The 22,315-nt window shown below is 34.2% G+C and overlaps 1 protein-coding gene across 4 annotated transcripts in view; it reads right to left on the bottom strand.

Moving 5' to 3' along the window:
* The window catches only part of LOC108000915 (neurotrimin-like), a 293,302-nt gene extending 271,745 nt beyond the window's left edge, over window positions 1–21,557 (bottom strand). For 2 of the 4 annotated variants that reach the window (XM_062079084.1, XM_028668217.2), the window contains exon 1: window positions 21,393–21,556. In XM_062079084.1, coding sequence (XP_061935068.1) covers window positions 21,393–21,471 — 79 coding nt within the window. In that variant the 5' untranslated portion in view covers window positions 21,472–21,556. Of the gene's footprint in view, window positions 1–21,392 lie in introns of all 4 variants that reach the window. The other 2 variants (XM_062079082.1, XM_062079080.1) reach the window with 2 other exon arrangements.
* Window positions 21,558–22,315: the final 758 nt, after the last annotated feature.

The following is a 22,315-nucleotide window of genomic DNA, read 5'->3' as shown; positions in this document are numbered from 1 at the left end:
GGAGGGAGGGGTTGTTTGATGGGAGGGAGCCTGCTTAACGTGGAAATTCGAAAAAAGAAAAAAAAAGTACTCGGAAAGTTGGAAAATTTACCGAGTGTCTCGACGATCCGTCCGATTGTCGCTCGGCTTCATCGCGTTTGTTGCTTTTACGCTGATGGAAGAAGTTGTTTGATTAGGTTAGAGAAAGGTTTTATCCTTGGTTCGTTTATTGTTGGTAATTTGTCAGTTCTTTTTTTTTTTTGCTAGATTTTATGCTAGGTGAATGACGAATGTTTCCTTTTTTTTTATTTTTAGTTCAGAATGAACGAAAGTCGTGCAAATTGGTTAAAAATTATTTTTGCATCGTAGGAGAGATTCTGATTCTTTCCGATTTTTATACGTTGTTGCGTATTTTCAATTTAAATGAAGGTCTACTGATTGAAATGAATGAACTTTAATTTATAATATCTATAAAAAATATAAATGAAATGTATTTTTTAATACGAAAAATTTTTCATGACACATATAAATATATATTTCGTAAAATTTTCTTATTAAAAATTCAGAAGAAATAATTCCCACTGCATTGTTATATACGTGTCTGAATAGGTACGGTCTCGTCTCACTTGTTTCTACCTGTTTCTTTTCTCGGTTTCCAGTTGGACAGTATCAGACATGTTTTACTACAATTTTGCTACAGTTATATCTTTTGTATTACTTGAAATTCACGTGGAAATATTAAACCTTCGAATCGTACCACACGTTAAATTATCAAGGGGACGTTTTACATTTTTTTTCTTTACACAAATTAAAAATATTCCACGAATGCGAATCTCTGCCTTCCAATTAATACACTCTGCTAAATTAATAATTTTTATAAAAAAAATTCCAACTCTTCTTACTCTTCTTATCCACTTTATAATTTTAAAAATCAATCAAAGAAAAAAAAGGAAGAAAATAAGAAACAAAAAGAATAAAAATAATACATTTAGATTCCATTCAAATTCGTTACATCATTTATCCCTTCATCTCTATAACTTCAAATAAAACCCATTAAACCCCTAACACTGAAACCACCCCTCCTGTTTCGTCTCGCGTTTATACGCGTGCCAACATGTAAACTCTCGTTAAGCCTCCCCTCTATCGAGCTCGAGTGTACGTTAAAAATGAACGTCTTTGGAGGGAGGGAGTCTAAAGAAATATTAGCTCGGTACCTTTAGAGAAGCTGCATAAGCAGCTTCCGCCGAAAAGGGCTTAACGATCACAGCATGCCTCGGTAAATCCGCCTTCGCGTTTACCTCAATGTGGTCCCTTGGCTAGGCCGGGCCGTGCTAGACGATAAGCAGCCTGGACCACGCCGCGAGAATGCGAATAATCCAAGTGAACAGTGTTGCGTGTTTATATATATATATTGTGCAGCTCTTAAATAATGCGATTTCCCCGCAACCCATCTGCAAACAGGAAGAACTCGAACTATGCCCGCCTCACCGAGAGATCATTGTACCGGTTTCCGGTTGTCCCGTCGCTGGCACGGAATCGATAACCCCCTATGGTATAATAACAGTCGCCGTTCCGATGTCCTTTATCGGAAAGAATTTGGAATTTTTTTTTTCCAAACAATTTTTCACGATTTTGCGAATTCCTGTTGAAAGTTGCTATTTTTGACTCGATTTTCGTGGATTTTTTTGCTATTCTATCGATTTATTTTTTTTACAAAATCGAGCAGATATTTCACAATCACTGTTTATATGCAATCCACAAATGTATTAAAGGATATTTTAAAAAGACTATAGATTGATCCGAAAAGCTGTTCCCTGTTCAATTATTCTGTGTACGCGCCAGTCATTTCTAAAGAGGCCCAGAGACTAGTGCAATTTCGAGTTAATGAAATGAAAGGTAGAACCTCTTCTAATTTATTATTGACAAAATACAGTATCGCCTTTTTTATTCTTACCGCTCATTTACATATTTATTAAACGGAACTATCAGTCTGTCTTCCGGTCGCTTTTCAGCTTCTTCGCGAGAGATTCGAGTAAAGAGAGGTGGTGGCGTGATTGGAGTGAGATGATGGAACGACAGATTGCTTTCGAGCGAGGATGAATAAATTCTTAAGAAGTGTGGCTTTCTGACTTTGATTTGCAACGTGATGATGTAACCTACGTAGAAAAATATTATTTCTATAAAAGTAAAATATTAAAATAAAATGCTTAATTAGATTCTTTCCTTTTTTCAAAGATACTTGTAAATTTTATCACTGTATCTTCAAGATGAAGTTATTATATATAAGTCAATATATAAATCGCTCGACAAATATCCGTCTCCAAAAAGAAAAGAAGAAACAGGGCCAGGATATCGTTCCATTCTATCCAAAGCGCGGGACAAATCGTTGAGAGTTCAACCGTGGAGAAAGCGCGAGAGAGATTGCACGTTTACGATTCCAGACATACCCCCGTGGCACGGATGGAAGAGGAGATCCGGTGGATTCTCACGCGGTAAACGAATTAAGGGGTTGATTTCTCGGCTAGGTGGCTCGAGTCGTTCTCGTTCCTGGGCAGAACCGCACAGAACACGGCCACGTGCCACCGTGTCCACTCTGTGTCGCCTCTATCTATCGGCACCGGGATCGGGTGGAAATAAAGGGTTACAGCGCCATGCCATGGTATACGATACTGTATATACCACACAGATATATATATACATATACATATATACTGGTTGGAAGAGAGATAAAACCAATCACATAGCACTGTACACACAGAAATTTATTGCCGCAGATTATCTGGCCGGAATCCAAATACAAACACATTTCTTCTAGGTGCATCGGACGCGAAGATAAGGAGGGCGGTTTTTGGGGGAGGGTGAGACGGATCGAGAGATAGCCGCGCTCGAGGATTCGAGCTCGAGGAAAAGAAAGAGAAACGCGGGCGAGGACGCGGCATTCGTTCGTCGAATGGATACGGAAGAGGTGCGCGTGTGTGCGGGACAGACAAACAGAGAGAGAGAGAGCGAAAAGCTTCGACGATGGGTCGTCGAGCTTTCTATTCACTCCGCCACCCCTCCCCGCCCACACGTTCGGGCTTGTGCGCGTTTGAATCTCGCGGAAGTAGAGGATTTCCAGGGGAAGACGTGCATCGCTTTTTATCGTCGGATAGACCATTTGAACAACAGCCAACATGGAAAACCGAGACCCGACTCTCTGTGTGTACCGTGTGCTCCTTCCGCTCCTTCCCCCTATGAATTCCCTCCCTTCCTATCTCTTTCGGTCCCGCTTTGCCCCGTTCCAAATCGGTTTCTCTTGCATCCACCACCATCCCTCTCCTTGTTCCTCCTGTGATCACCCCACCCCCTCGAATGTCGTCGTGCGGTAATAGATTTATACGCTTGTGCTCGAGAGAGAGAAGGGGTATATGTACATCGAGACAGGTGGAGAATGTGAATACGCGTGTCTTAGATTCCTGGACAGCGGATATCAAACTCTCGGATCAGTGAAATATTTGTAACGATGGACGAAGGGAGAAGGAGTTGTTTGCCAAGTTTGTCGTTGCTTCCAGGATGGTGGATCGATTCCTTTTCGAGTTTGGGTGTGATGCGAGATGCGTATTGTTTTACTTTCCTCCTCTTTTTAATGACAATGTACAGATTTCGAAAGAAAATTTCTTAAATTGGCAAGTTTTATCGATATAGATATCGAAGAAATCTATCTATTTTGTTAAAGAAATTTGTTCAATTTCAGAATCATCGAATAATTCTGCATTAATCGATCAAAGGAGTGATTCAAAGGAGTTACAAGTTGTTTCGGAATCGTTAATCTTAATCATCTATTAAGGATTATAATAAACGCGTCAGATGTCTATGAACGTCTTTGGCACGTCATTCAGCACGAATCTTAGGAAATGCATGCTTTTGTCTCCCATTCAGGAAGCCATTTAAGACAAGAGAATCGTGCGGCGAAATCATCTCGATAGCGGCGCGAATTCCGGATCGATCCGATTGGAGAGAATTCCCGGTTTTGCTGAAGAAGGGAGATACCTTTGCTAAGTTTCTCTTCAAGATCGTTCGCCTTTAATCGTGGATCACGAATCGCCTCGTCGGATAAAACGAGCAAGATTAAAATGCTTGAAATTTCTCAAATATAATGTCGTTTTGTAGATGATCCCAAAATCGATTGAACGAGCAATTGACCATTCAAATGGATGATAAAATATGTTCTTCTTTTTCAAATTTTTAATCCAAATAATCTGTCAATTGAATATAATGTGCGTTTTTATTTGTATTAATTCTTTAACATTATACTTTATTCTGAATTTTGTATACAAAACAATTTGTTACGATACCACTTGATTTTGATTTGATTTATGCGAAAATTTCATCGAAGGAACGAAAGAATCCCAGTTAATAATGAATAAATTTCTAGCAAACTTTGGAAATGAACTGTTTGATAAAGAAAAAAAAGGAAATAATCACAATTCGTAATCGAAGAAACAACCGTGGAAAATTATTCGTGGTTGCGGAAGAAGTATGTTTAAATTAAAATTTTGTAAACTTGTATAAGATCGCTTGTGTAAAAACTTGTGTACGACACTTATCAAGCAGGAAAGAAGTTTGAAAGAAAATTTATTAAAGTACATCGGAATAGTTTTTAATTAAAAAGTTTAATGAATATTTCATCGGATTTATTACCTTTCTTTATAAACAAATATCAAAATGTAAATTAATAGCAATTGATCTTTAATTTTTGAGTATTTCTTGCCGATAAAAAAATTTTTTTTTAAACACGATCAGTTTCGAAACTAACTCAAACGTATGGCTATATTAGTTAGTTTATGATGGGTTGGAAAGCTATATGAATTGACAGATATATAGGATTATCTCACAATCGAATATAACTTCGTTTATTGGCGTTAAATCATATCCTAATTGCGATAAATTTTATTATTGGAACTTAGTTCCTACAAATCGATTGGTTTACTGGCTTTTGATGCAAACGATAACGATCAATGGCATATGTTTTCCAGCAAAGTTGATACAGGCTGCTCATTTGATCGTGTACAAATAACAGTTCATCGGACAATTTCAGTGATACAGTTAATAGTGAGTTTGGAATGACAATGCGTTTCATAACTTCGACGATGCGATTATTACACGATTATTAGCCTTCCTCCCATAAATTTCTAGAAAATTTAAGCTTTACTCCTTAACTTAATTATCTTTCTCATTCATTGGGAAATTTCACGAGTCCAAAGATTCCAATTCAATTTTCTAAGGATTTTTTTTGCAATCTATAATCTATAAAAAATATTTTTGACCTATTCGTTAAAAAAATAAGATTACCTTAAGAACAATCCAGGAATCGGTGAAATTATTTTGAATATAACATCCAAATAATAATTTTAACAAGTGTTCGGACAAATGAAACATTCTGTTAAAAATTTACCAATAATTCACTTAATTCGTTCAACTCAAAGAAGAATTATCGTAAAATTTAACCAACGCATCATTACTTTAAAATAAACGAACTACATTTATCCGAATTCTCGTTCAAGCTCGGTCGTCGATTCGAACACATCTCTTCTCAGAATGCAATTTCGATGACACGATAATCCTGCCGGCTGCATTATTAAACGACTCGATCGGCAACAGCCCCAAAGATTAATGTGAATTACAGAGAAACCAGTCGGGTTTCGCGCTAATCCTCCTCTATACACCGACTTCTAACGCCCCATTACCAACCGGTGATAGATTCAAAAGGTGGCAAGGATTCTGGATCGATCAATTGAAGTAGACGTGGAGGGGGAGAGGGAGAAGAAGAGGAGGAAGAATAAGAAGATAGCGGAAGCAGGTGAGAGGAGGGGAAGAACCGGTTTTTCACCACCGCGAACCGTGTAAATTTCCACCTCCAACCCGTCGACGTTTCTCATTAATCGCTGATCGATCTTCTTGCTGGGTGATTAACGTTCAGCACCGTCAGAGGGAAGAGGAGGGAGGGGGCTACGTCCGTGAAGATGAAGAGAAAACGATTCAAGAGTGAAAAAGACAATTGGGCGTAAAAATAGAGGGGGGAAAGAGGGGAAATGCATGAAACAGCCGAGTTCTCTGAACCCGGACGGATAGATTTGTAGATTTGGTTAATGAAAAGAGCAACGATCGAGTGAATCGAGTTGGGATGGAGCGATCGAAAGGTTTGGAAGGTACTTTTGTATTTAACCTTAATGCTTATAGTTTATATAAAGAAATTATGTAAATATAGTTTCTCGTTAATAATTATTTATTGCTTGTCTGAATAATTCAGATTGATGAAGATAGAATAAATCATTCAGAATTCTTTCACTTCTCGATATAATACCAGTAATTAGATATTTTATTCGAAGAGTGATCAAACTTCTTTATAACATTCGATTATCACAGAGATCAATTTCAGAGGGAAATTTTATTTACTCGTCGTGTTTCATTTTCACAGATACATCGTCGATAGATTCACACGTAGAGAAATAGAAGCGAAACGAGTCGGGACAAAGCGATCGGTAGATTGGAAAGGGAAACGTTGTTAAAACAACGCACATATGGCTCGTATACTGACAACACCGTTGTCAAGATTTAATACAGCGGTGTTATTTGTTATGGTTGTACAAGGTTGTAGTAAGCTATGACAAGCTGCTCCAACCGTGGCAAAACTGAATTTACATTGGCAGAGGGGAATGTTACGCGTATGGTAGAGCGAGCAGGAACATGTACGTTATGAGATCCTACAACGTGGATAACTGGTGAATTCCGAAAGGTATTGTGGCAAACTCGAAAAGCGATAGTTAGAGGGAAGGTATGGCGAACGTGGCGAACCGAGAGTATGCTATTTCCTGATACGACGATAACTAAGCAAATACTGGGGAAATTTTGAATTTTTTCATCCATTTTCTCGTATATTCTCAAACACGTTTCGCATCTTCGCTTCGAAGATTTCCTTAATCTCTGAAAAATTCTGTATCTTTTTTTAAATAAAGGAATTTCTATTTTTAAAATAATCAGAGATTACCTTGACCATCACACATATAATGAATAAATGGTTATTTTGAGATATATAAAACTGAAATGGAAATTCGTTTCTTCTTAAAAAGTATTTCAATTTCCTCCGATCAATCGATCCTCCGATACATTTCACGAGGAATTCGAAGAAGGAAGTTCTTTATTAAAAAAAATCCCTCGAAAAGTATAACAACGGACAATTTCCAGCAACGAAAACAATCCAAATCTACCGCTGTTTGTCACTTCCTTTAAAAAAAAACTCTCAAAAAAACATTACAACAAACAATCCACAACAACACGGTCCGAAACAAAGGTAATCCAATTCCATCACTATTCATCACTCTCCTCAAACAGAGTTCCCCAGAAACTCGAACCCACCGCCAGTCATCGATCAAACCCACCCACCCCCGCCACCCCCCTATCCCACAACCGCAAAGGTCAAAATTACTCCTCCGAAAAACTTGTAAACTCGAACAAATCCCCCCTTTCGAATTCGAAGGAAAATCCAACGTTGAAGATCCCTCTCCCTCCCCGTTAATTCCCCGATAATTCACTGGTGGCTGATTATCGTCGTAACAGTTATTCGTCTTCAACGTGTCACGTAACTATGCGAGCAGAGAGCAAGCAAGCGAAGGTATTGGGGCATAAGGAGAGACACACGCGGGCATAATTTCCACCCACTCTGGGTGGGTGTTGCGGCTCCTGCCTCCCCAAAGTCATAATGAATACGCGCGTTGCGGTTGCATAGCTACGTCACGTGTCACGTAGGAGGGAGGGGAAACTTTGAACGCTTCTCATCGTGAAACAGCAGTCACACACGTCACGTTACTACAGCCTTATGCCTTCGCCACCATAACGACGACGACTATAACGAAGACGAGGAAGAGGAACGTGGCGTGGAGGAACGAAGGAAGGCGGTGGAACGAAGAACCCTCGAGAAACCACGTCGAGAAGAGACTTGGAGGGAGGCGCTTTTCCCGAGTTTCCACCACTGGAAGAAGAAGGTTGCGCACTTTAAATTTCACTGCCGCCTTCTTACCCGTCGCCGAAAGGGACGTGACGTCTCTTTCTTTCTTTTTTTACCACCACCAACGCATCCACACGCTTATACGCGTACGTATATTCGTCCTCGAGACACGCATACACACATCCGCGTAACGAGCTTTATATAAAGATCCCTTTCCAGGATTCGGTTGAGCTGTGTGTTATCAGATTTTGTACCCGTGGTTGGAGCTGCTTGGAGATTAAACGGAGGCGGGAATGAAGACACCCTGGGCACGATGGTTTTATTGAAAGAGGAAGCAACCGGTGAGGGGAGAAAGAGAGTTAACAGTGGTTTTTGCGGCCTCTCTCGTTCTCGCGGTTGGATATTTAGTTTTGTTGATAAATGGAGAGAACGGTACCGGAGTTGTATTTAATTGAGGCGAGGTCTGGCCCGGATCGATTGAATCGTGAGTGATTGATTGATCTGTCTATTGGCGGATACAAGGAAGAGGGACTATTATTAGTTTGGAATTATTCGAGATTGTTGTTGACTCGTTTGCCTGCGATTGCAAAGGATGGATAGTTTTGATGGATTTATCATTTGATTTTGAGATAATTGTTCGAGAGGTATGTTTATAAGCGATTAATTAAATTGAAATGAAAGGAATTTCTTTTATATAGTGTTGTACTCTTATCTAAATTTTGAATATTGATTGTACGTAGTTAAAATGTAGCAATGAAAATGGAATTTAACAATTAGATAAAAGAAACTTGATACTTGGGAAAATAAAATTTATATTCATAAAATAGATAAAAATGGTGTTTAAATAATATTGAAGATTCTTGAACAGTGATTTCGTTATCACAATAATGAATTTTTGCTTCATTTGTGCATTTGTCTTTCGTCGAATAACAATGTTAATTTGTGTTGAACAGATATGGTCACTAATACTAATATTCAAAGTTGTAAGTTAGAAGTGAGAGTGTTGAGCCACGTCATGTTTGAGTTTGAGGTGTTGGAATACATTATACTAGTTGAGGTGTTAAACCTATGACAGACAGGTAAGGATAGACGCAGGATGCACATTATACCAGAATCATGTCGAGGTTAAGGTGTTAAACTCCTGTTGAGTTTATGCTAAGGTGCTGAGTCTGTACCAGATTTAGTTGGACATGATATAGCGCTAAATTCGTATTAGGCACATTAGGTTGTCAAGAGGATTGAGCCACGGTACAGTCATTAAATCTAAATTACGAATTGTCTGCAGGATTAGATCATTAGGTTAGAAATGGCCCATTGTATCACGTTCGACTTAAATGCCTAAATCGGAGGAGTAAAACATTAGATAGATACCTTAATCGGGATCAAGTTGACGAATGTTGAATCTAGATTGAACCGATTAAATTTTAGTGAAATTTCAATTTTAATTTTTCCCTCAATTTATATCAATAAGAATTATAATAATTAAAAATACAAAATATTTAAAATATGATTAATATTCGAAATTATTAAATAAATTATTGTTCCATTTAAATTTCATTTCTTTTTTCATCAATCATATTCATAAAAATTTAATTTTCCACAAGTTTTCCACGATCTGAATACGATTAAAAATGAAAGGTTCGTTCTATATTTAAAATCTATACTTTTCCACTTGCTACCACTTCTTTATTCCCAAGTGAGAACGATATTTTTACTCGACTGTTCTTTCCGTTGATTGTCGAAGTTTAAGACATTCTTCCACTGTTGGAGCTCACCCAGGATTTGTACTGTTTGCGTGTCGCCTTTCGTTCAGAGAACAATAGGCCGGTACTATAGATGGCAAAAGCGAGAAACTAACCAAAGAGCATCCGGTTCCGGTGCAACGGATGGCCCGCCCTTTCAGATCTTCGTGTCTACGTCCCGTCGTGTGTGAGTTATTATGCGTGATTCCTCAATTGCTACGAACAGATAATCTGTCTTGTCTTTTCGAGGGATATTCTGTTTGCCTTTTATGGAAGGGGAAATCTTGGATAAGCTGAAGTGTGATAATTTATCGTGCCATTGTAATTTTTATTATTTTTAATTATATTCAAGTTTGGAATTGTTATCACTATGATACGTGACACTATTTGATGAATTTTAATTGCAAACATTATTTAGTGTTAATAAGATATCATATAAAATATCTAATAGTTACTTAATTTTTTACAATTTCATTACGAGCCAATATTATAAATGATACTGTTGACTTTAATTTATGATAATAATAGGTATATTTAATAGTTAATTAAAGTTATTAAGTGTTTCTTTGTTCAGAATCTTATTTCTACAAATGAATTAATATTGTAAAAAATTTTTTGATTTAGATACGAGATATTACTTAGGAAATTATTTGCTTGAAAATGAAAAATAAATATGAAAGTAAGTATACTTTCTGCTTTCATTTGTTTCTTTAGGAGTCATTTGATTTAACATGCTGTGATCAATGTAAAGAATATAGATTGGAAATAATGTTGTCTTATATACAAAAGAAACTAATAATTACATTTAGTTTGTCTTAAAATCACACCCTTCTACAAATTTGTTGATTCAAATATAAAATGTAATTACGTTAATCATCTAATACAAGTTCTTTCTTTTTTTTTTTTCGACTTTATCATCAAATAAAAGTAACATTCCTGTGATCCAGGAATAACTAATAAAGTCGTTTTGAAATTTTTCAAGGAATCAGAGCAACTAAGTAAAAAAAAGTCAGAGTTAGTTGGACCACGAAACTCTCTTCTTAATTAGAATTCTTAAGATCTCCTCTCTGAATAAGAATCGCGAAGAAAATTTAAATAAACTCTGGTAAAATAAAGAGAAACGCATGTTTACGTTTACGAAATTTAGATTCAGTTTTACGAATTAAAAAGAAAAAGAAAATCTGTTATTCATGTAAACGATCAAAATAAAATTATCATTCTGAATTATTTCTGGGTAATTAAATCGAAGTGAATAAATATTGAGTAGCGATATAAGTGAATTATTTATTTATAAAAAGCAAATCGGAATAAGGTTACTCCATGCATAATTACAATAATAATACATTATTCGTTCCACGTAATCGTAATTCAATAATCGAAATTCCCAAATATTGAATGTATTTAAATATCGTAACCTTTGCTACATTGCAATAAATTTTGTTAACTGATATCAATTTATTTATGTCAATTAAATTTAGTTAAATTGGGTAATTAAATTGAGCGATGGTGTAAATATTCCCATTTGATTATTCTGCACTTTATATTTAATATATATACATATATATATGTCTGACATAGAGTCGATGTCCATTATAATGAAATTAATATCTCGATAATTATGTGCATACATAATTTTCTTAGATTATCATGCATTGCTCCTGTATTTATGATTTCTACAGCACGTTTAACGCTTAAAAAAATAAAACATGGCCATTGATCATTCTGGATTCTGTTAATGCTGTCGATTTTGCAAAAATTAATAATAATAATAACAAATATAGCCTAAAATATCTTTGTACAATTTCTATATTAATTTTTATTCGTATAATAGATTGCATCGACGGCATTCAAAAGTGTTTTGAGATGTGAATTAATTTGTTAATATCTCATTCTCGGTTTATTTAATACCAACAAAAATTCTAATAATACCTCTCCTCTGGTGAAGTTTCAATGGACTCGACGTGAAACACGTACGTGTAACTATGTCGATATTCTGGAACGCGTAAAACAATGCTTGCAACTGACGTTTTTTACACTTTTCGGTAGCTGATTGTGGTGTGTTGAATAGATTCTTTGATGCAATTTCCCCTTTTTGTATTCTGATCGCGTTGATGCGGTCATTGAACATTGAATTTTTTTTCTTTTTCCACCAAAAACAAATTGATGAATCGTCATAAAGAATTGCTCCATTACACGATATTATAAAACGAGACAGATTAAAGAACGAAAAAAAATATAAAGACCCATCAATGACTTTTATCCACAAAGGAACCACCCTCGAAGAAACATCGTCGACGATAACATAAAACGGGAAATTTTCCTCGTTTAATCGCTATTGCCACGTTATCAAGCATCGCAATGAAAACAGAAATTAATTTCCACGTGAAAACGTCTGGCCTTAAACTCTACAAGGTGATAAAAAAAGGAACGGAACAACGACTCGTACAGCCCCTCGTGACATTCGAATCGACTTCCGGCCGAGATCGATGTCCCGCGCAATAAACACTTCATTGCAGTTATAAAACAGCGATTAACAGCTGATGTTAAAAACAAGGCGAGATAGTCTGTAGCCGCGAGAAGAAACGAGGGGGAGCGTCCACGTGGAAATTAATTAGCGAACCAATTTAACTTTAACGATCGTTCGATTGCGTCAGACCTTCAGCCTCGATGTATACCTTGATAATGATTTTCGTTGAAGGTACCGTGGTTACGTGTCTATTAAGAAAGTTGGCATCGTTGTGTTCGTTTTTCTTTTCGTCGCCTGTTGATCTTGACGACGAATGAAAAAGAAAAATCCAATGCGGTTTCTTCCTTCGAAAGTTTCCGTCTCTGGAAAGTTATGGATATCTTTTTTTTTTCGAGAAAATAAAAATATATTTCTTGCGCATATGTTGCACATCTCGACATGGTTTCGAAGATAGTTGCAACGATTTGGAAAAAGGTTTGGACGAACGAATAGTATATCCTTGCACGTAGGATCGTGGGAAGGTTTTTCGAAGGAAATTTACCAATTCGATATATCTAGAATCAGAAATTCTTTTAATTCTTTATCATTGGATTAATTTTAATCATTAAAAATTTGTTACGCAAGAATTTTATATTAAAAAATTAAAAAATATTCAAAGAGTAAAATATTGAACATAAAATACGAAAAAATTATTTATTAGTTTTATATTTTATAACGAATTGAAGTTTTTACTATGAAAAAAATCTCATTTCTGTATGCTACATTCCACGATTAAACTTAAACTTTATCATTGTTGCACGTTATTATCGATATTTGACTTCACAGAAAAAAAGGAAAGAAAAGAGAAGAACGATATATTAAATAAATAATAAATCGTAGAAAATACCTCCCCAGGGATTGACGATTCACGAGCAAATCTTTCCAATTCTTCTCTATTTTCGAAGAAATTTTTAAATTGTTATTCATACCGCGATTCCAATAATAACATAAAATTAAAGCTAACGAATCTATATCTTTTTATTATAAATCAAACACGAAAGCGATGGGGATATCATCCGATATCTTAACGAGAATGAATCAAATTCTAGGGAATTTCGCTCGATCCGTATTTTATATCTCTAAGCGGCTTCGAAAATAGCAGCGCACCGATGCGGTCGCGTTCATCGCATTTAAACGGATCAACGAATCGATGAAATTTTTATCGAACCATCGAGTCTTGTATCTGACACGACATCAAAGCCCCGGAATAGTTGCAGTAAATTGTTTTTCAATTGGGATAAGCTCGAATTCCGTGCAATCGTAATCGATCGAATGCTTTTGTATAATATTATTTAAATACTGCACGAATATATATACGTATATTGAATGTTCAATTTTTTTTTTTTATAAGAATTCACTTCGAATTAAAATGTTTATAGATAAAAATTAATAAATCCGTAAATTGACGAATATTATATGCCGATCGATTTGTAAATCGATTTTATAAAATTCCATTAATTTATAATTAATAAACGAAGATACGGAGAAATTAATTTCTCGAAATTATTCTATCTTCGTTTCATTATTTTTTTCACTTTTATTATTAGCAAGCATTATATTTTTCTCTTTATAGAAGATACTTATTTATATTTGAATCAAAAATATCGCACACGTATATGTTTGAATAGCGCTGTCCATTTAATGTTCTCTTCAAGATTTATTTGTTCGGATGCTCTAGGATCTGGAATTCGACGGCGTATTGGCCGCATGCAAACAATTAAAGCAGAATTTCGACAAAAATGCAGTCACACCGGGGAATGTAACAGTTATATCGGGCAAATATTTGCGAACACTATGAATCATGAAGCTCGATAGATAGAAATTTGCAGGGCAAATTCTAAGGATAATTGAATTTTACTCGTTTCGATACACACAAGGATGACCAACCACCTTGCTAACCAAATTTCACCAAGGAAATTTTTATACCAATTCTATTTGTACCGTTCTCTACACAGTCGGTCCATCAATCGAACGAAATGGACCAATATTTTCGTATGCATTCCATTCCATTTTCCTCTCTCTTTCTCTCTTTGTCCATTAACTCAACAGTCGAAATGTTGACGTTGTCTTCGATTAAATTGCACGACGTCTACCAATAAATAGCGTTTTTTTTTCTCCACGACTATTTTCGTAACATTTAAGTATCAATTTTTAAACTCTGTGCGTAAAGTGGAAAGTGGTCCTGTATATTTGATAGATTTTCGAGTATCTTTTAAAAAAAACGTAACTTTTATCACGTATAGGATCCACATTTGAGATAAAAAATAACGAAACGAATATGAATAAATATTTTATAATAACTCTTAAAACACGAGCATAACACTGAAACTTTTCCGCTCAGATTTCAATCACAATTTTCAAAATCTGAAAAAAATAAATTTTTAATGAATCTATCCTTTATCCTTTCGAATAAAAAAATATCCAAAAGACAGATCCAAGCAACAACGATTATCAACGACGGATCAAATCACAGAAGAAAGGGTTGAAATGGACTACATTGGAAACGTGGATCAAGACGAGGTCTGTCAACGTCCAACATTGCCCATCTTTTTCGATTCAGTTCAGAAAAACTCGGATACCGAACATCGTGCAAGAAGCCCCAAGCTTCTCGACACGCGTCTCTATTTGCATAACAGAAGGGCGTGTTACAATGGAAATTGGCCTGTACGTTGTATAACACCCCCCGCATACCTGGATCCTCGTTTGTATACATCTAGAATCCATGGTGAAAGAGAAAGGAATTTCTCTCATTCGCGTGCTCGCGAATAATTAGCGGGTCTGGCCGTGACATGAAGTTTCAAACTGGCGTTGACTGGCCTTCTCTCGCCGCCCTCGTGTTTTATTGTTTCTCCCCCGTTTCAAAGTCTTTTCGCATTGTCGTGTCCCCGGGAATTAGGTTGTGAAATTAGGTTGGCTTTCTTTTAATCCCGATTTCACGAAACCTTTGGCCAAGAGAGAAAGATGCTGGGGATGAAAACTTGGCGGGAATGAGAAATTGAAGAAGATATTTGCAGAATTAAGGGATTCGAGTTTCCCTGTGTAAAGTAAGAAATTATTGCCACGATTGTTTTGATTTATTTTAGTTGATTTTACGAAGGGTTTAAGTGCGCCATGGAGACGAAAACGTTGGATAATATGTTCGCAGAGTGATAAATTAGAAGATCGGAGGACTTCTCGCGAAATGAAGTAATTATAATTAACTTAACATTAGAATTACCAAACTTATAGTTATATTAACTATCTATCTATGGATTTTGGCCTGTTTGAACTTTGCCTAAAGTTTAACATTAATTTTTATTCTGAATTACATATATTTAATTATTTCGTAATAGCACTTTTAGTAGTTTTCTTGTGTAACGTTCATATGAAGTTTTATTGACAATTCTAACGTTAAGACAGTAAAGATAATTTATTTTTCGTTTTGAAGGAACATATTTTCCAATCGTACGGCCCAATCGTACGGTTATACTACTGTTCATAAATCTCTGGATACACGAAACGTTTTATACAAGGATAAGACGTGAAATTTATTTATTTAGAAATTTGTTTTATCTAAATGTTTTTCCTGTTTATTGATGTATATATACTTTAATACTCGTGGGGAAGGAAAGAAATTTTAGATTATTTGTAAGAGTTTTAGATCATCCGTATTTTTTCGAAGTTCTATAACTTTCTATTTATAGTGTAGCATTATCGATATTGCACTGCATTGGATGGTTTATTTTGATATGACCTATTTCTGAATATTTGGCAGCTTAATTACGAATGTAATGCTATCGAATTTTCAAAATAATTCGCGAAATAATGATGCAATTTTTTGTATAAGATATTTTTAAGATCATTTGTTCATTTAATAAACTAGAATATCCACTATGTCTATTCTAAAAATTAATAAAAACTAGAAGACAATTAATAGATATGAATTGTTATTTTACATTCTTCTAATTCAAATTTATTATTTTTCAATTATTAAAATATCATCGTTTATTTTTTATTATAAATGCAATATATCCTGAAAATTTTACTTAACAAATTTCTCTTTTTAATTTAAATTAATTGCAAACGATATCAATTAAACATTTACGCTATTATTATATAAAATACAATTTGATACGTGAACAATATATCATAGATAAATATATCATCCTCTGTACAATCTAGAATAAGAATATCAATTATTTTATACGTCATGAAAGTGACAAATGAATGAATCAACGTATATTTATAAAGGATGTTTAATTGATCGCGAAGAAACGAATTTTTCCTTCGAAGAAAAGAATTCCGCACGTTATGTCACTATGAGTTCCAATTTTAATTACATCCTTCCGCTGCTTTATGCTCGCGACGTTCATTTAAGTCATTCTTTCTTCCCTTTCAGTTTCATTCGATCATTGATAAAAGCGGAATATTAATTAATCATGGGACATGCGTTCAACGATGAAATTATCTTAATCGCGTATCTTTTACTTTCTTTCCGGAAATTTGCATCTTTATTTATCCGGATCGAATTGCCTGTATTCATTGCACTTTTGTTTTGAAAAAAAAATTAGCTTTTCAAAAGATGCATATAAATTCAATGACACGTAAAATATATTTATTTTTCATTCTCCTCGTTTCAATCATTATTTTTTGTTAATTGAGAGAATCGTTTGATGAATTTGATAGTCACAAGTTTTAAATAATAACTGCAATTGAGAGAATTTTAAATATTTTATACGCTGTTCCATATTTCACAAATTGTTGTTTTTTAAATTTTCAAAAAGCTACTATTTATAGCCCATCACTTGGATAATTAAATTTATCAATTGGAAAAGATAAAGATCGATAAAATAGAATTTTACATAGACTTGCTATTCTCCCAAGAAAATTATATAAGTTCCAAAATAGCAGAAATTCTTCAACTGATATTTTCAAAGTAATATTTTTTTCCCTTCGATATTTTATCATTTAAAAATATATTCGAAAGCCACAAAACAATATAACTCCTACCATTTACTTTCATTTCAAATTTCTTTTTTTAATCTTCCCTCCATTTACATCCTTATATTTTATATTTTCTACCATAATTCTTATTTTTTTTTGTACTTATTCATATATTATTCATACGCAAATTCTCACGCTTTTCTAAACGTCATTATACCCCGCAATTGAACACAGAAAAGTCATATCAATAATTCATATTGCACCGCATGAAAAAAATACCGCATTGCTACTCCCATGTCTCAATTTTCTCCCGGTGATAACTCAAAAAAGCGTATTTTTCGAGTCTGCTGTCCCTATGAACCACATATTTCAAAAGGAGCAGCGATACAGCCTTCTCCCCCCCTCAATAGCGCGAGGACAACGTGGAAGAACATCAACGATTCACTCTCGAAACTTTTTCGCGATCGATTAACGGCAAACGTTGATCGAAAAGTTGGGAAAAGGATGGTGCAGAGGACGCGGACGTTAATTTATGCAAATCTCTTGGCTACGTTGTATTTAAACAGGGATTAGGAGAAATTTTTAAGCGGGAGAGGGGGGCTTTTAATTTAAAAGTTTGGGGGGGAATTCGGACCGATGAATTTCAATGTACGGGACCAACGATCCTCGTACAAATTGCACTTTGTTTTTTCACGCTCCTTTGAAACCTGTAACCCGTCCCCGATAAAGGGGTTGGGATGGAAGAGGGGGTTTGTTGAAAACATTACGAACGAACGAACGAACGAACGAAACGTGACCTAAATAATAATCCACGATCCTGGACAATGATGTTTTCCAAAAAGTGCGGGCGTTCGTATAATTGTTCATCGTTTCGATGCAAACTGTTATGGCTGTGAACGCGCCGTTGGAAATATATAGTTTTCGAAATCGTTGCGTCGGGATTTTTTCTCTCTTTTTTTGGATCTTGATTCAATTTTCGATAGAGTTGATCATCTTTCGAAAGGGATCGATAATCATCGAATCATTCGTTCGAGTTTTTGTTTGAGATGTTGAAAAAGGATTATTCAGTTGAAAAGATGAATTTGTTCTAAACTCAGTTAAGTAAGAGGGAAGAGTAGAAAGTAATATTAATATTACTTTTTTAAAGAAAGAATTAATTACACGTGCAATAGTTTTAACGAGAGAATCTTTTAAAAATATATATTTGTAATTGGATTGATTATTGACAACGTTATGTGAATCAATATTTTATAAAAAAATTGAATGTAATTTTAATATTACGAAAAAAGGAATGAAAATGAATCCCAATAAAAATGGATGATACATTTACATGAATTTTAATTAAAGATTTATGAATTATGAATATTTTAGCCACTAAATTATGCATTTTTTTTTTTTTACATTCTTTCGTACATTTTATCACGCTCTTTTTAGAGATTCACACCATTTTATCTCCATTTCTCTAAAGCTTTAAATATTTTAAAATGTTGTGGTATGTCATCTTTGCCTTCATATTTTAATATTCATTATTCGAAACAATATTGTTTAATTAGATAAATTTTATTCGTATCTATTTTTTATGTTAATTATATCACAATGCCACGCATTCCATTTAAATTTTTATATCTAAGATTCAAAAGCCAATACATTGTACATTACGTGAACAGAATATTTCAAACTTTTCACATTATTCTTACATGTATAAAGAAATTTTAATTACAAATTGTTTGAATAGCTATTACTCGTTCAATAGATATTTTTTTTAATTAAGAAACTTCCAGTCCAGAATAAATTGATCGAAACATCAAATGTACAAGTAATTAAATTTTACCTTTTATTTGTCAATATGCTTGTGCAAATAATATATAACACGCATTGCTGCATATATAAAGAATTATGTTTCGAATTCTCGATCATTTTGACAACACTGTTACTACGGTCAATCAATGCTTTGTGTACCACAAATCATTGACTCTCCAGAGGGTTGCTACTCCGGAGAGAAATCACGACCAATTTCGAAGAACAATGTAGCATTAACCATCCATATCTATTATGGATGTAATTTTTCTGTATTTGTTAGAAATGGCAACATCCCTTATTTCTTTTCTCAGATCAATAATCACATAATTGATATATATATATATTTATTGTTTAAATTAAATTTGTAAAAATTTTAAGTTACGTTGACAAAATCATTAGCTTTCAATATTGATTCAATAAATACATATCTTAGGAATATTAAGTAGATATTAATAAACCAATATCTCTAATTTTATCATAAATTAATGAATTCTTAATTTCGATATCAGAATGAGAAATTTTTAATACGAATGTTTGCAAGCTTGTAATTCTTGGTATTATTCTATTCGTCATTCATAGCAATTTTAGGAAATCCATTCCGTTCAACGGCGCAGAAAGTTCTACTTCCACTGTGGCACAAAGTTATAGACTGACTTCTCGTGAGTGTTTTCCCCTCTTTACATTCCCATCTTGCTACAAAATTTCACATCTTTATTCCTCTTCGATATAACTGTTCCAAAAGTTGCTATTAAACTCATTGTTCTAGTTGTTTGAATAAAATATATAAAATATCAAGGATTTTTTATTTGATTGAATATATTCGTAATGGCAATACAAATACACTTTATTATCATAATTTTGTATCCGTTAAAAATTTTATGCAAATATATTCCAATGTTAGCTAATCATGTTAGATATATGTTCCCAATTTTAATTAATGGCATCTATTATAATTAATTTCGATTGTATTATTGTTCATATAGTAGTATAATTTTAGGAGTATAAATTTATAGATATTATAATATAATTTTAATACTAAAATGATTTTGGATATTATTTTCAGTAATGTTTATTCGACTATTTATGTATCATTGCTAGAATAAATGAAGATAATCCATTAAATCAAACTGTCGGATTAATTATTGAGTCGAATGATTATTGAGTCTTAATTGTATACAGTATAATACAGTAGAGAAGGAAAGAATTTTGTATATCAAAAAATATAGTCTTGGCTATAAATCAATTGATCTAACCTTCAGATACTTCTTATATAATCATAATAAACTTACTCTCCTATCTTCATTTAATAACTTCATATTTATATTTCATTCTCTGAATTTATATCACATTGAATGTTTACATCATTTTCATATATACTTTAAATATCTTCCAATGTAAATAAAATTTCTATATATTAAATGAAATTAAGTGTTTCTTCAAACATCATAGATAATTTCCCATATGTACAAGCAGCCTAGTATATTTGTTGTTATTTAGAACGACTCCTCGTTCTATCCTCGTGGAAAGTTCTTTGCAAAAAGTTCCTCAGAACGTCAAAGTTTACTTTGACTCGGAGTTTCAAATGGCCACGTGAAAGATTCAGAAAGAACTTTTCCGCTTTTCAATATGCATTAAATAATTCTTCACTTTAAAGTATAATTTTGATGAAAGAAAATTTTCATAAAAGAATCTCATAATTTATAAAATGGAATAAATTATTACGGAATTAAAAAAAAATCACTTTATCGTTATCTATCGAAAAGAAAAAAAAATGGAATCACAAATTCTATTTCGATTGGAAGAAACAAAATTTCGAAAACATTTTTTCCTTCCTTCAATTTTATAAAAAAGAAAAATAAAATAAAATCGATATTAAATATTACGTTAAGATAAAATAATATTTCTACGATTCATATTTGCGTCCAATCGTGCCAAGTTCAAATTCCGACCAAAATTCAAAGGGGAATAAACCGTCATTGTTCACGCATTGTTACATCTCTCCAACAAAATGAATCAAGATAGCCGAGTGTGGAGGAGGCCATCAACGCGGGAAGAAAATTAATTGTAATATCCTTTTCCACGCCAAGATTTTCAAAGCGGCACGCCGAGCCGGGGATTTACATAATCATAATGAATGGCGCACAACAAAAGTATCCTTCGTTCCTTAATCCGCTTCTCCACAATTCTTGCATCCGTTTTTCCCGTTACACATCCGAACAAGTGATTCACGAATCATAACGAATAGCACGCGTCGTCACAGAATTATGTAACGTCTTCAACCGTCTCGAAATACCAGAAAGAAACATCGGAAGATTGCCACGTTCGTTTCACCTCATTCACCATATCTCTAAGGATGCAAACGATGTATCTTCTTATTATATCCAAAACACGAGGTTGGACGAATATTCTTATTCGAAATTTATTTTTCGAGGCTTCTTCGAACGCCTCGATCGCTCACCTTCTGATCGATGAACGGCTCCAACGATGACGATCAACGAGCTCCACAAGATCAGCTGATTCAGCGTGATTACCCTCATAGTCGTCCACCAGGATTTCGTTGGTTTACAGTCACTCACATGCACAGCCGGAAAATGTACGCGAGCCGGAGTCCAGATGCAGACTGACTTGTCGTGCGAAGTCCTGCAGGAGCAACACGACACGCATGCGTCCTGGCTTCCACGTGCCTGTCTCTTTCGTGTCTTTACTACTTACGAGGGACACTCTTGGCTGTGTTAAGGCCGCCTCCTTTCTTTGCCATCGTGTAAAGAAGATTTCGGATATTTGTAGAACGGATTGTAAAAAAAAAAAAGAAGAAGAAAAAAGAAAGAGTAGTAAGATCGGCTTTAAGAGCGATTCAAGGGAATTTTATGCAGAAGGAATCTCGAGGATTTTTATAATCGATGTATGGGGTCTGGGTGTTAGCAGTGCGGTTAATCCTCGTAATTCTTTCCCTTTTAAGATTTTCCTTTTACGTAGATTATCGAGAAGGAGGTAGTTTCTTTAAAATGGAAACGTATAGTATGGTAATTCGTAAGGTTTTTTTTTCTTGGATAATATAGTATATGAGAGTTGAAAAGATTCGATGAAATTTTTGATATTAGTTTGTTAAATTTTTAAGAAATTTCTCGTGATAATTGAGCTACGCGATACGAGTTCAAATTTGATGTTAATTAATCAATCAGAATGAAAATTATATTTTGTTTAAGTATAGAATGGTAATATCGTTATTAATAAATTAATAACACAAGTAAGAAAATTATTATATTATATTTTTATAAGATATTAGAGAATAAATTTCTTTCTTTCAAATTCAATTAATTCGAAAATAAATATATATATATGTGTCTATTCTTTTGAACGATTGAGAAATTCCTGAAACTA

This window comes from Apis cerana, linkage group LG9 (genome assembly GCF_029169275.1).
Source record: "Apis cerana isolate GH-2021 linkage group LG9, AcerK_1.0, whole genome shotgun sequence".
Lineage (NCBI taxonomy): Eukaryota > Metazoa > Arthropoda > Insecta > Hymenoptera > Apidae > Apis > Apis cerana.
The sequence above is the reverse complement of the archived record's forward strand: the minus strand, read 5'-3'. Positions and strand labels throughout refer to the sequence as shown.